The sequence below is a fragment of the Annulohypoxylon truncatum genome (genome assembly GCF_022578515.1).
Source record: "Annulohypoxylon truncatum strain CBS 140777 unplaced genomic scaffold F4807scaffold_33, whole genome shotgun sequence".
Classification (NCBI taxonomy): domain Eukaryota; kingdom Fungi; phylum Ascomycota; class Sordariomycetes; order Xylariales; family Hypoxylaceae; genus Annulohypoxylon; species Annulohypoxylon truncatum.
In genome coordinates, this window is record NW_025953819.1 from 93,720 (window position 1) to 106,919 (window position 13,200).

The following is a 13,200-nucleotide window of genomic DNA, read 5'->3' on the forward strand; positions in this document are numbered from 1 at the left end:
CGAAAGGGGTAGGTGAATCAATAAACTTAAGTGGCTGCTAGGACAACAGCCCTATGTATGTGTCTGATCAAGCCACATCATGGACACGACCCACCCCGCCCCGCATACGAGATAACATAGCCCCCGGTCATTACGGCTATCGATAGTGGCCTTATCAGGAATTTTTTCAAGTGCTTGAACCAATAACTTTTCTATTCATTTACTCGCCTAGTTACATACATACATACATCTACTTCTGTCTGTAAGTAGACCTGACTCTCTGCTACATATTTTGACCCGAATAGATTCAAAATACGACAGGTCAAAATGAGTAGCAATAGCGAGTTGAAGAGGTCTCGGGCGCAAGGTGCAGACGCGAATGTGCCTTCGAAAGACACCGAGTCCGCCGTCGAACCGCCTGCTAAGAAAGCCCGAGTCGAGGAGAGCAGATCTCTCTTCGTACGATCGCTTCCTCCTACAGCTACTACTGAGACGCTGACCGACTTCTTCTCCCAACACTTTCCAGTGAAACATGCTACCGTCATTCTTGATCCCCAGACCAAACTCTCCCGTGGCTATGGCTTTGTTACTTTCACCGATGCCGACGATGCTAAGGAGGCGAAAGAGAAGCTCCATAAACAAAAGCTAGATGGCCGCCCGCTCGTGTTGGAGATTGCAGAGCCTCGACACCGTCAGTCGGTTTCTGAGTCCGCCGGTACTGCTGCAAGGAAGGCCGAGAGGCAAGAAATGCTGGCCGAGGCTCGCAAAGCCCCTAAGTTGATTGTACGGAATCTGCCCTGGAGCATAAAAACCTCGAACCAACTGGCTGCTTTGTTCCAGAGTTTTGGAAAAGTAAAGTATTCAGACCTTCCCAATGCCAAAGGGAAACTGTCCGGCTTTGGCTTCGTCACCATGCGCGGCCGAAAGAATGCGGAGCGGGCTATAGAAGCAGTCAACGGGAAGACTGTTGACGGTAGAACTCTTGCTGTTGATTGGGCCGTCGACAAGAAGACATGGGAAGATCAGAAGCACCAACAAGTAAAGGATGATGCTACAAACAAGCATACCAAGTCCGCGAATTCGGACGGCGCGGCAGAAAACGACGACGCTGACTTGAGCGAAATGCATGAAGGTCGGACTGAAAAAGAGGATAAAGATGAAGAAGATGAGGAGGATGAAGATTTGAAAAACTTCATGAAGAACCATATGGAAAATCTCGAAGAGGAAGATAGCAGTGCCGACCCAGATGAGGCTAAATCTGAAGAAGGGATTGAGGAAGATGATGAAGAAGAGGATGAGGCTGCATTAAAAGACGAGCCAGCCTCCAAGAAGCCTCATACGACGGATAACAGATCGACCATTTTTATTCGGAACTTACCCTTCACGACGACAGACGCAGAGCTTAAGTCTCACTTCGAGCAATTTGGTCGGGTACGCTATGCCCGTATAGTAGTTGATCGAGCGAGTGATCGACCGGCGGGCACAGGTTTCGTCTGTTTTATCAACGAAAGCGATTTCAAGGAATGCCTAAGAGGTGCACCACGCACCCAGCAATCCGCGATACCAAACAAGAAGTCCATCTTGCAGAACGAGTTAGCTGACGAACAATGCAAATATACGATCGATGGTCGCGTCCTTCAGTTGTCTCAGGCAGTAAGTAAAGATGAAGCGAGCCGTCTGGCGGAGACAGGAGCTGCCGTTCGACAAGGTAAGGACAGAGACAAACGTCGACTATACCTGCTATCTGAAGGGACCGTCATGAAGGACTCTCCTCTCTACGCCATGCTTGCCCCTTCGGAAATCAAGATTCGCGAACAGAGTACTACCCAACGAAAAAAGCTCATCCAAAACAATCCAAGTCTGCATCTAAGCCTTACGCGCCTGGCAATCCGCAACATCCCTCGCGACGTGGATTCAAAGAAACTTAAGGCCTTGGCTCGCGAAGCTGTTGTTGGTTTCGCTCGAGATGTAAAGGAGGGCCGTAGACAACCGCTTTCTAAAGAGGAATCTGCTCGTGGCGGTGAAGAGGACAAGGAAGCCGAGCGCCGGCGTAGAGAGAAAGGGAAGGGGATAGTCAAGCAAGCAAAGATAGTGTTCGAAAACAAGGAGGGATCAAAGGTTCCCGAGGCGGACGGTGCTAGCAAAAGTCGGGGTTATGGTTTCATCGAGTATTCCTCGCACCGATGGGCACTCATGGGTTTGCGATGGCTGAACGGGCATGCACTAGACAATGCGACTGGGAAGACGCAGCGCTTGATTGTCGAGTTTGCCATCGAGAACGCGCAGGTTGTGGCGAGACGGAAGGACTCGCAAGCAAAACAACAGATGCGAGACGGCCAACCTTCCGATGAACAAAATGCAAAGGGGCCCAGCGCTAAGCTAAAAGGCAAAGACTTTTCCGTATCGAAAGGCAGACACCAGAGACCCAAGGATGGCAAATCGGCGAGCAGCAATACCAACACAGCGGCTGGCGAGGGTTCTGCCCGTGATACTTTGCAGCAGAAGATTATCGCAAGGAAACGGATGACGAGAAAAAAGAAGGCGCAGAGTCGTCGGTGAAATCCCAACCGTTCGCTTTACTTCAGCTGTCACTGTAGGACTGCTAACTTTCATCGAGGGAAATTTCACATAATATTCTAAGCTGAGGCTTTTGAAGTACATAGTGTATCTTATTGCTATTAAGTCGAGGGTCTGCCGGATAGGCATGTTGTGGTACCTGGAGGAGCCGGATGACATCTTACTCGGCACATGGAAATGCCCTTATTCAAGATAAAGGAGACCGTGAATAACATTCAAACATACTGCCTGCAGAGATGTATAGTTACGTGTGTACGTCATCTTGTCCAGAACCAGCCGTTGACCTTTCCACTCCCTCGAATACTTGCCTCGCCGCCCACGGAAGACGACGTTGTAGCTTCAGCGCTAGAACCTGCTTTTCCCTCGTTGAATGACGAGGCCGTATTTGGGAATGTGCGTGACCACGACCAACTAGTTTCTTCGCCTTGTGCTATCAAATTGCCATCCGCATCAAATTGTCGTGTGGTTGTCGTCGTTTTGGTCCCACCGCCGTGAGTGCGTTGCTGAACTGTTTTTAGGATCTTGCCGCCATCAGGAGTTTCTATTGTTTGAGAAACTGGCGCTGTTGCGGAATCTGAGGAATCTGAGGAATCGGGCTCCCAAGTTAATCCGAGTTTAGTATTCACTGGTTCTGCTCGAGAAACGTCTGTTCCTGCTCGGCTACTTGTAGTAAATTTGGATGGGGTGTTTGTATACAGGGCTTCTTCTGTATCTGCTTCCTGATACTGGGCCGTTTCGACTTCATGTTTAGATGGTGGCTCACTGTATCCAGTCCAATCGTGGTCAGATCGTGGGAAGTGATATTCCCAACGTGGAAAAGTAACGCTCGACCATGTGAAGATATGGGGTTGGTTGAAGGTCTTTTCCTGAGTCTGGAATATCCAGGGCGACACTAAGCCGTAAGATAATTCACGCTTGGCCGACGAAGAAAGCGGAAAGTAGGTGTCCCAAAGGCCTCGTCGTCCGATGCTATTCACCCAGTCCTCGACGGGCATGCCCCACGGGGAGTATTTGAAATGTTCGAACTGTTTAGCGAACACAAGCCTCCGCAGATCAGAGAGCGGCCGCTGATCGCTTGCCCTCAAGAGGTCTTCAAATGAATCTCGGAAGGTAAAGCAATCTGGGTAATCTCGAGGTGCGTCGTTCGGACGCGGTTGTGGCAAAGACTGGAGATTCGCTGGAGAATAAGGAGATGAAACAGCCCAAGAAAGAACATCGTCGGCACTCGTACTAGCACTCGTACTGGCACTCCTTTTATCGTGATCCGGCATTTCTGAATATGGTGTGGAGTTCTCCGACTTTGAATTGTCGGTCGACATGTTGTTGTTGGTCTTTGTCACCGTAGCTGTTGATGATCCGAAGACAGTATGAAATCCTCGTTGAATGTTGGTATCAATGTGCTTTCTGAAACGGATAAAAGGGTTATCGGACGGGTCATCAGTGGCCATGATGCCACTTGGCTCGAGTTGTTTGCAAACCTGATGAAATCGTTACACCTACGCCTACGTTGAAATATGAGTTCTCGTTTGAGTGTCCCAGGATTTAAGTATGTATGCAACGATGGCGATAATGATGAGAGTGGTAGAGGAAGGTTTCGCCTTCGAAAGCTCTAGAACCTTGAAGTGGCATGGAATCGACGGTAGTTCGATACTTCCCGTTGCACTAGTACGTTGCGACGTCGAACTTGCGCCTTGTGGGGTTATGGGAATTAGGTACTTGACGTACAGAGTACCTATCAGGTGGTACTATGTACGTACTTATAGGTAGGTCAGGTAGGTGAGGTGTGGGTGTCCCTGCATACAACCTTGGGAAATACCTGGTAGTTGCATATACCTAGACTGGTAATTTCAACTTTCAGCTGTCAACTTCGACTCCAGACTTCATCGACTTCAGACTTCAAATCAGTCTCGTCTTCCATTTCGACGCAACCATGGAGCATGGTCAAAGTGGCTTCTAGCTCGCACTGCTTCTTACACCGATAATTTGTCATCTGGCAAATCAACTTCCATGTACTACAATTGGACATGCACCGTCACAATGTCCTCCCACTCTCGACCGCGCTTCTCGTCGCGGCTAACCTCCTCATACCCGTCGCAATCATCCTCTTTGCCATTGGGTTCTTCCCCTATAAACCGTTTTTACCTGGCCTAGCCGAGTATAAGTCCTTCGAATATGGCCCTCCCCCTCAAGCGCCCTTCGACCGTCTCATATTCATGGTCATCGATGCTTTGCGCAGGTTCGTCGCCTAAGCGCAATCCACCATCTGATGAAGTGCGCCCATCCGACTGACTAGATTAGCGACTTCGTCTTTACAAATAACTCGGGTTTCCAATTTACGCAAGGGTTAGGTGCCTCGGGAATTGGAAATTTCGCTTTTGGTTGTCGTTGACACGAGCTTTCTAGGTTGATCTCCGATGGTGTTGCTATCCCTTTTACTGCCCATGCCACCTCGCCGACTATTACGATGCCTCGGATCAAGGCTATTACTACCGGCTCTACCCCCTCTTTTCTCGATGCTATACTAAGTTTCGACGAAGCCGACACGTCTTCTACCCTCGCCGTCCAAGATACTTGGCTTGCCCAAATGAAGGCGAAGAAGGAAGGAAAGCTAGTCATGTACGGCGATGATACATGGCTGAAATTATTCCCCGGCATCTTCGATCGAGCCGATGGTACTTCGAGCTTCTTCGTTTCGGACTTTACAGAAGTTGACAACAACGTGACAAGGCACATACCCGACGAGCTGCGCAACGATGACTGGAATACGATGGTCCTTCATTACCTCGGCCTCGATCATATCGGCCACAAAACTGGTCCCCGAGGCCCGAATATGATTCCGAAGCAGCATGAAATGGATGGGATTGTTCGCATGATTTACGAGGCCATGCAGACACAGCCGCACCTCCAGTCGACGTTACTAGTTTTCTGCGGCGATCATGGTATGAATGATGCCGGAAATCATGGCGCCTCCTCCCCCGGGGAGACTTCAGCAGCTCTGGTGTTTGTGTCGCCTAAGTTGAAGTCCATTTCCAAACCCGTCAAAGTCCCGGCAGAATTCGTCGAAGATTTTCAGCTTTATAACGTTGTCGAGCAATCCGATCTCGCCCCCACTCTGGCCGCTTTACTCGGGTTCCCCGTGCCAAAGAATAGCTTGGGCTCTTTTATACTGGAATTTCTACCCTTTTGGTCAGAGAGTAAGCGAATCCGTTCACAATTAACGCGCGCGCCTTTCTAACAAACATAAGGACATGATAAGCGCCAGATTCTTCTGCGAAATGCAAGACAAATTCTTGACATTGTAGCCGCGACTTATATCAGCTCCTCGCCCACTGGAGGGCAATACAACCTAGATTGTGCTCGCCCCGGTTCGGTTGGCGAAGAACTAATCTGTGAATGGCAAAACATCAGCATATCCGTTGATAAGACACCAGTAGGAGATATGGACGATGGCTGGATTACAGATGCATCGAAGGTGCGAGATGAAGTTCGAAGATAAATATATGACATTCTAACTTCATAACAGTGGCTATATAAGGCGCAGGCATTAATGAGCAGCGTGGCTAGCAATTATGATATGTCTATGCTGGCTTGTGGTGGAGTGACCACGGCGTTGGCCTCCACCTTGGCTATGTATGTCCTCTCGACCTCAACTTCTACGACGGCTTTAAGTCTGGCGCCATTCGTTCTCATTACCGTGCTATACGGCGTAATGATGTTTGCTAGTAGCTATGTTGAAGAGGAACAACATTTTTGGTACTGGGCTACGTCCGCGTGGTTACTTTACCTGACTATCAGATCGTAAGCACCGGCAATTGTCGTCCCGTCATATAATGCTAACGTGGAAATAGAAATCTAAGGATGCCGCGTAAGTCTCTTGCCATGGGCCTAATTGCCCTTGGCTCTATGAGACTTGTTCGCGGATGGAACCAGACTGGACAGAAATTCGCCGGAGAACCCGACGTTGTGACCAGCTTTGTTGCGGCGAACCCGCCGCTACTTTGGTGCCTTGTCACTGCGACGTACGCGCTGGTTACGTTTGAACTATTTAATGGCCTTGGGGATATTCCGGCTGTCGTCTCGGGGTCCGTAGCTTCAGGGCTCGCGACGTCTGCGATCTCCTTTAAACTCGCTTTCACCAATGAAGATGCGCCTGAATTGGTCGTTGGGCTTGCGAGGACACTTGTGGACATATTTGATGGACCGTCACTCGTGAACCGGGCACGAGCAGTCTTCCTTGGCCTTGGGCTTACTTCGATATACCCTCTGTATAGCCTCTTACTGTCGGAAAATAAGTCTTCCAAGGAGAAGGGTGAGTTTTGTTAAACCATATAATTAAGACGAGGCTGTATACTAACTTCTTTCTCTATTCAGCAATGCGCACTTTACATCATTTGTATACGTTGTTCGCGTTAACACAATCCCGAGTGACTAACATACCACTCTTCCTGCTGTTTCAAGCTATATATTTGTGCTTAAGCGGCCTTCGTTTAGACGTAACCGAAATCACAACATCCTCGCTACTCTTACAGTTCTCTTCTTTCTTCGCAATGGGAGGCTCGAATGCGATCTCTGGTGTGGATCTGTCGAGCGCGTACAATGGCGTTAGCGGTTTCAACATCATTGCCGTGGGGATCTTGACGTTTGTTAGCAATTGGGCAGCTCCAGTGTGGTGGACGTCGGCTTTGAATTTGCTACTGATTCAGAAAAGACAACCAGCAGAATACGGCTCCCATTCCGTGTACCGACAACACACGGCAATATTAACCGTATTCGTTACGGTGACTCTTGGGTTCGTGATGATGGCATGCACGGCCCTGAGAACGCACCTGTTTATCTGGACGGTATTTTCGCCAAAGTATTTATATAGCATGGCTTGGACCTTAGGTCAGCATATGGTTATTAACGTGGCGTTTGGTGGTCTCCTATATTGGCTTGGTCGCACATGAATGCATGTACCTACATACATACCTATATAGAAAGATTGGCAGGTCGATGGTTCGACCTACATATTAGTTAGTCAAATGACTAACGGGGATTAGAAAAGGGGAAGCTTAGATCTGAGTCAAAGGGTATTAATCGTATATCCCCTATGATACATAGCACCATATGCTTATATACTTGATGATCAACTCATATCCATATTCATGTGCCTAGGTAGATATTTACCTTCAACGTTGGTAGTACTGTACATATAGTGCATGTGCCTAGCATTGACAAACAACTGATGCAAATAGGTAACGCACTGTTTATGGGCTAATATAATATCCTTGGAAATACTTACGTACATACATACCTAAGATAAGTACTAGTTACATTTATGTCAGCCTTATTACGTGCAGGGTGGATGTGGATAGATCATGGATAAATCTCATAAAATGGACCCAGTTAATAAGATTTGGTAGTTACCGTTTCTGCCTTTAAATGGGAATCGATTCCCGCCATACCCCATACGAAAACCAATAGCGTAAAAGTAGGTACTTACTTACATAGTACGCCATGTAGGTACATACATATGTACTGTCCTGAAAATAACGTTATCAAAGTTAACGATCGAACGAGGATGCATGCGCGTTACCCAAAAAGCTACCAGACAGCTGGTAAAAATTGCGCTTCGTGACCCGTGTCATCTTACCTTCCTTCCACCATCCCGTTCGTTATCCCTACCCGGATAGCTTGCAATTTAATATTGTCATTACCACATTCGGTCTCTCTTTCATTCTGTTGTAATTTTTATTTACGCTCTCTCCATCCCCTCACTTTCCAATATCACTTTAATAATCCCTCCTTTATCTTTTTATTCGTTGTATATTGTGTGAGGTACTAAATAATGCATTTTGATCTGATCTGATCTTCTCGCCTTTCGTCATATTAATTTTTTTGTTGACTTTAGAGAAGAGTTCGATCGAGTACATAGATTGCGTATCACTTAGCACCCCCGGACGTTAACAAAATACTCGACGCGTCAACAGAGACTCGCCGGTTCCACACAAATCCGATTTATATTCTGAATGCGATAGCGACAGCGCATGCGATCCCTCAGCCGTGACCGTGCGACGCAACCGCGATACGACCGCATCTAGCAACGATCAACTACACATCCTTTGCATTGGGCCAAATAGCAAACACGGCATTGTAGATGCGTCCGTAAGGTTGGTCTGAGTCGGGAACTATGTGGCGGCGTACCTATCTGCTTCTTGTCCTGGTACGACTTTGGTTTGCTCTTTCGCCGAGCTATCTTCACCCGGACGAGAATTTTCAAGGTCCCGAGGTCATAGCTGGTAAGCGGAACTGAAGCTTAATCCCGTTGTCCAATGCATGTATGTATGTATACGTATATACTGACGGGCCCTTGCGCATCTTTGTAGGCCAGATCTTCAGTTACCCTGTCCGGCTAACCTGGGAATTTACGAGCGAATACCCTATACGCAGCGTCTTTCCGCTATGGCCGGTTTACGGGTTGCCTATGCTCCTACTACGATGGTTGTGGATCGGCAATGGCAACGACGGCGATATACCACCGATCGCCGTATTCTGGACGTTGCGCTTCCTGATGTTTATCATCAGCTTCGTCTTGGAGGACTGGGCTATTCATGAGCTGGTTCAGTCTCAGTCGTGGCGGCACCGTCAAGTCGCTAAGTTGCTAGTCGCATCTTCGTATGTGACTTGGACTTTTCAGACTCATACTTTCTCTAACTCGATCGAGACCCTTGCGGTTGCGTGGTGCTTGGTTCTCGTCGAGCGCATTCTCGAAGCCTCGGTACGTCGGAACTCTTCAGAATTCTCTGCATCCGGACTTCCTGGTTAATCTAAAGATGCTACAGGCTTCCTCTTCTCTGGCGGCGTCAACGGTCCTCGGAATCGTGGCTGTCTTCGGCGTTTTTAACAGGATAACTTTCCCTGCATTCTTACTCATTCCTGGGCTTCGGTTGATACCCCATTTTATAAAGAAGTAAGTATTGTTTTCTAAGGGCATATTCTCTATTTCTCTCGCATTTAGCCATGCCATGTTGGTTGCTAACCTGTGTTTCTTCTTGATAAAGACCTCTGTCTTTGCTCGTCATGGCAACTTCTGGGCTCTTGACGGCTCTAATCGCCATCTCGCTTGATACGTCGTTCTATACCCCCCATTCCATTTATTGGTCGGATCTGTACCGCCATCCAGTGATTACTCCGTTCAACAATCTGCGATACAATATCTCGCCTTCCAATCTGGCGGAGCACGGGTTGCATCCTTGGTACCAACATATCTTAGTCAACCTCCCACTACTCATAGGGCCAGCCGTGATGCTTCTGTTTATAAGGCCACATTTGTCTTTGAGACTTGCATCGGCAGTATCTGGCGTCTCTGTCCTTTCAATATTTCAACATCAAGAAGCCCGGTTCCTGCTCCCTGCTATACCACTTCTCCTCTCATCCCTGCAGCTTCCAAAGAATCCAACGTTTTTCAAAGTTTGGGTTAGTATTTGGGTGGGCTTCAATGTGATCCTCGGCCTACTTATGGGGATATACCACCAAGGCGGCATCGTGCCAGCTCAAGTGTTTTTGAGCAAACAACCGGACGCGACACAGGCTATATGGTGGAAGACATATATGCCGCCGATTTGGCTTCTGAATGGGAAGAACGCGGTTCTACAGACAAGGGACGTGGCCGGAATAGAAGGGAGTAAACTACTAGAAGAACTGGGGCGGATAGCTACCTGTGATACACCGGCCGACAGGAGGAGCCTTGAATACCTCAAGGAACCGAATGGCACATACCTCATCGCACCACTTTCGTCGATATGGCTGGATCCGTATTTAGATAATAAGGGTTTAGAGGGGCTTAGGTTTCGGGAGGTTTGGAGGCACACCAAACACCTGAACCTAGATGATTTGGATTGGGCGGAGGATGGGTTCTGGCCTACTTTGAAGAGGGTGGTTGGTAGGCGAGGACTAGCTGCTTGGAGAGTAACCAAGAGCTGTGGCCGTCCTGCGAGGTACGACAAGCTTCGAATATAATAACATTCATGCGAATATGCCATCTGTCGCGGGTCCCTAGCTATCCATCGGGAATTTGTCGTTCAACGAGACTACGAGGTTTCGTTTCGTATATGAACACGTGAAGGCGTGATCACCCACCTGCCTACGCATCTTTATTATTCCATTACTACCGGATTCCTGGTGTCTCGGTCAAATTTATGTCCTTGCTATATGCAATGTTAGGTACCTAAGTAGACATACGGTATACGTCCGGTACGTATCAAATGTACTATGTAGGTTAAGGGGAAAATGGATATCCCGGTGCGACCGTTAGACTAACGTAAGCCAATCAAGGTTTAGTTTACTATACTAACCGTAGGATATACGTACCTGGGTAGTAATTTCTAAAGCTTTAATTGGTTGTTAATCGTCTATTTCTAATCTGCATATGATCATTGATTTTGCGACCAGACAGACCTCTTCTACGAGAGCTAAAAGCTATCTTGTTAACCCTCACCTAGGCATTTAAGCTCTACGCACTTCGCGATGGGTGGCTTAAACTTAGAAGTCTTCAAGGTTAGTAGCCGCTGCTATTTTCTCTTTATCGGTATGGTATGTTTACTGTGATAGTTCGGCATGTATGTCATGTTCCCAATTGGCATCATGTACTACTTCGGGACGAATCTCGACGAACGATTCGCCGTGCCCGATTTCTGGCCCAAGCCGGAGCAGGCGAACAAGGTGCCTTTCAACAGAGACGAGATTCATGAAGAGGTACAACGATTACGTGCTCGGCGGTTATACCTTAGAGACAGAAGGCTTGAAACTGAGGCTCGGCAAACCCCGCCGTCGCCAAGTGAGAATCAGGGAAGCGATAGGCCCTAGGGACACACCTAGATTGGCCCATCCGGTGACGGCGGCTCAAAGCTCTCCGAGGTTTTTATGTATGATAGTAGGGTTGTCACGGTTGTGCCATGCATCGACATCGACGGCGCTTAGGAGTACAAAATGGGATTGAGACATCAGACCAGGGTTGCAAGACGTTTGCATTTCTCGAACCCTGATCCGAACACTCTGCTCTTCAAAGGAAAAAGAAAAACAAAGTAGACGAATAGGACTGTGTCGCACCGCTATAGCCTATAACAAACAGACACATATTGTACAGCAAATGTTACGGATTACATATCAAGGTTATCTTCTATTGTTTCCCAGACCTCTTCGGACACAGCTCCTTGCTCGACGTTCGCACTTCGGCATCCCGATGTTAGCATGGACCGTTTGTGGAACTCGGCATTAGACTGCGAATACTCACTAGATAGCTTGGACATCAGATTCGCTCCGTAACGCCGTCAAGAGCGAATTTATAGATGTAGCAGTGGCTGGATCATCAAGTTTGACCCTATCTGCTGCTGGAGACCATATAATATCAGAATCCAAGATCTCTGCGGAGAGTGCTTCGCTCATAGTTTGCGCCACTTGGTGGATAGCATTGGGCCGTGTCAAGAGTACGATATCGCCGTTTTCGTCTTGCTCAACATCCTCGGCACCTGCTTCGAGCGCCTGCATCATGATATCGTCGAAGTCGTCATCGCTGTTTCCTTTCAGAATGATGCGTCCCAACCTCGTGAACATGAATGCGATCGGTGTCATTGTACCCCCACATTTCCTGATTATGCCTCTGAGATCTTGTAAAGCGCGTAGCTTATTTTCGGTCTCCACTTCAACAACGATCGCTACGGAAGATGGCATCATGATTTCGACAGTAAGACTCTCAAGGCCCGCCCCGGACGAAGACTTGCCCTGACCTCGTGCGATTGCTATATCGATATTGGCCTTAGGCATACCAGCTATAAGTGCGATTCTAGTCAGATATGTTGACCTGATGTGAATTCGTCAAATACCTTTCTTTGCAGCCGCAATAACTGTAGCCAGCCGCGAGTTCAGACGCGGGTCAGGGCCAAACACTATCTTGAACTCCATCAGCGCTCGTTCGTGCCGCAGCCAGTGAGTGACGTTTCATATGAGATACGGACGTTTCGAGTAGAGCGTCAAGTTCTTGGAGAAAATGGTGTTTTGAACATTTTTCTTTGCGTCGGCAGCGCCCTTCTTATGTCGGATCTTAGACCAACGATTATGGCCGCTACTGAGTAACGAGCTCGAGGAAAATGATCGGCGACATATGGCGCATACGATAGTCGGAGAAGCCCACCGCGTCGCAAGGCTTCGGCTAGAAAACGAGTATAAGTAGGTAGACATGTCAACTGGTTGTTGATTAACTAGCTACGAAGGTATATATATATATATATAAATATATACCTAGGGTCTTTAAACCTTGTTCCAAGTAAGTTGCAGGTCCCGTTCAATCAAAAGACCGTAGGATCCTGGTACATACCGATGTAAGGGAGCCGTTGCCAAACTTTAATGCCTACATGTAGAATAGGTATGCTGTAGATGTGCCTGCTCATCTAGCTTACCTACATAGACTTTAGAGCTGACATTAACTTTTTTTCATGAAGTTAAATATATGTACCTACCTGGTAGGTTAAATAAACTTGTAGATTTTATGGGTCATTGCCAGCTGCTTAGCCACATATATACATATTATGTATGTAGCGAGAAAATAAGTAGGAGAGGTCACGGGCATACGGTGATCTGATTGGTTTATATAACCTGTTAGTCGTGCAT

The 13,200-nt window shown here is 47.8% G+C and overlaps 5 protein-coding genes across 5 annotated transcripts; 3 read left to right on the top strand and 2 right to left on the bottom strand.

Annotated features, from left to right (window-relative positions):
- The first annotated feature begins 171 nt into the window (after positions 1-171).
- F4807DRAFT_223833 (RNA-binding domain-containing protein) lies at positions 172-2,675 on the top strand. Its single transcript, XM_047994092.1, has one exon. It carries the CDS (start codon positions 307-309, stop codon positions 2,536-2,538), a length of 2,232 nt encoding a protein of 743 aa, XP_047851059.1. The 5' UTR covers positions 172-306; the 3' UTR covers positions 2,539-2,675.
- Positions 2,676-4,268, bottom strand: F4807DRAFT_223829 (uncharacterized protein). Its single transcript, XM_047994091.1, has one exon. The coding sequence runs from the start codon at positions 4,002-4,004 to the stop codon at positions 2,814-2,816; it is 1,191 nt and encodes a 396-aa protein (XP_047851060.1). The 5' UTR covers positions 4,005-4,268; the 3' UTR covers positions 2,676-2,813.
- A 133-nt stretch (positions 4,269-4,401) lies between these two features.
- F4807DRAFT_438366 (alkaline phosphatase-like protein) lies at positions 4,402-7,689 on the top strand. The gene is made up of 7 exons (XM_047999115.1): positions 4,402-4,792; positions 4,855-4,899; positions 4,960-5,750; positions 5,802-6,028; positions 6,080-6,354; positions 6,405-6,865; positions 6,928-7,689. The coding sequence occupies exons 1-7, from the start codon at positions 4,581-4,583 to the stop codon at positions 7,500-7,502; spliced, it is 2,586 nt and encodes an 861-aa protein (XP_047851061.1). The 5' UTR covers positions 4,402-4,580; the 3' UTR covers positions 7,503-7,689.
- Positions 7,690-8,042: 353 nt separating this feature from the next.
- F4807DRAFT_438371 (GPI mannosyltransferase 4) lies at positions 8,043-10,943 on the top strand. The gene is made up of 4 exons (XM_047999116.1): positions 8,043-8,834; positions 8,922-9,313; positions 9,378-9,505; positions 9,597-10,943. Exons 1-4 carry the CDS (start codon positions 8,726-8,728, stop codon positions 10,552-10,554), a joined length of 1,587 nt encoding a protein of 528 aa, XP_047851062.1. The 5' UTR covers positions 8,043-8,725; the 3' UTR covers positions 10,555-10,943.
- Positions 10,944-13,074, bottom strand: F4807DRAFT_438385 (YebC-like protein). Its single transcript, XM_047999117.1, has 5 exons — positions 12,908-13,074; positions 12,549-12,846; positions 12,417-12,479; positions 11,828-12,362; positions 10,944-11,763 (listed from the first exon to the last, which is right to left on the bottom strand). Exons 2-5 carry the CDS (start codon positions 12,769-12,771, stop codon positions 11,694-11,696), a joined length of 891 nt encoding a protein of 296 aa, XP_047851063.1. The 5' UTR covers positions 12,772-12,846; positions 12,908-13,074; the 3' UTR covers positions 10,944-11,693.
- Positions 13,075-13,200: the final 126 nt, after the last annotated feature.

Bases quoted from the DNA above. Each gene is read 5' to 3' on its own strand.
- F4807DRAFT_438366 (XM_047999115.1), top strand. From the start codon at position 4,581: ATGCACCGTCACAATGTCCTCCCACTCTCGACCGCGCTTCTCGTCGCG. The intron at 4,900-4,959 runs GTTAGGTGCCTC...CGAGCTTTCTAG, and splicing joins GGTTTCCAATTTACGCAAGG to GTTGATCTCCGATGGTGTTG. The intron at 6,866-6,927 runs GTGAGTTTTGTT...TTCTCTATTCAG, and splicing joins TAAGTCTTCCAAGGAGAAGG to CAATGCGCACTTTACATCAT.
- F4807DRAFT_223833 (XM_047994092.1), top strand. From the start codon at position 307: ATGAGTAGCAATAGCGAGTTGAAGAGGTCTCGGGCGCAAGGTGCAGAC.
- F4807DRAFT_223829 (XM_047994091.1), bottom strand. From the start codon at position 4,004: ATGGCCACTGATGACCCGTCCGATAACCCTTTTATCCGTTTCAGAAAG.
- F4807DRAFT_438385 (XM_047999117.1), bottom strand. From the start codon at position 12,771: ATGTCTACCTACTTATACTCGTTTTCTAGCCGAAGCCTTGCGACGCGG. The intron at 12,480-12,548 runs GTCCGTATCTCA...AGTTCAAGATAG, and splicing joins CTTGACGCTCTACTCGAAAC to TGTTTGGCCCTGACCCGCGT. The intron at 12,363-12,416 runs GTATTTGACGAA...TCGCACTTATAG, and splicing joins TATTGCGGCTGCAAAGAAAG to CTGGTATGCCTAAGGCCAAT.
- F4807DRAFT_438371 (XM_047999116.1), top strand. From the start codon at position 8,726: ATGTGGCGGCGTACCTATCTGCTTCTTGTCCTGGTACGACTTTGGTTT. The intron at 9,314-9,377 runs GTACGTCGGAAC...AAGATGCTACAG, and splicing joins AGCGCATTCTCGAAGCCTCG to GCTTCCTCTTCTCTGGCGGC. The intron at 9,506-9,596 runs GTAAGTATTGTT...TTCTTGATAAAG, and splicing joins ATACCCCATTTTATAAAGAA to ACCTCTGTCTTTGCTCGTCA.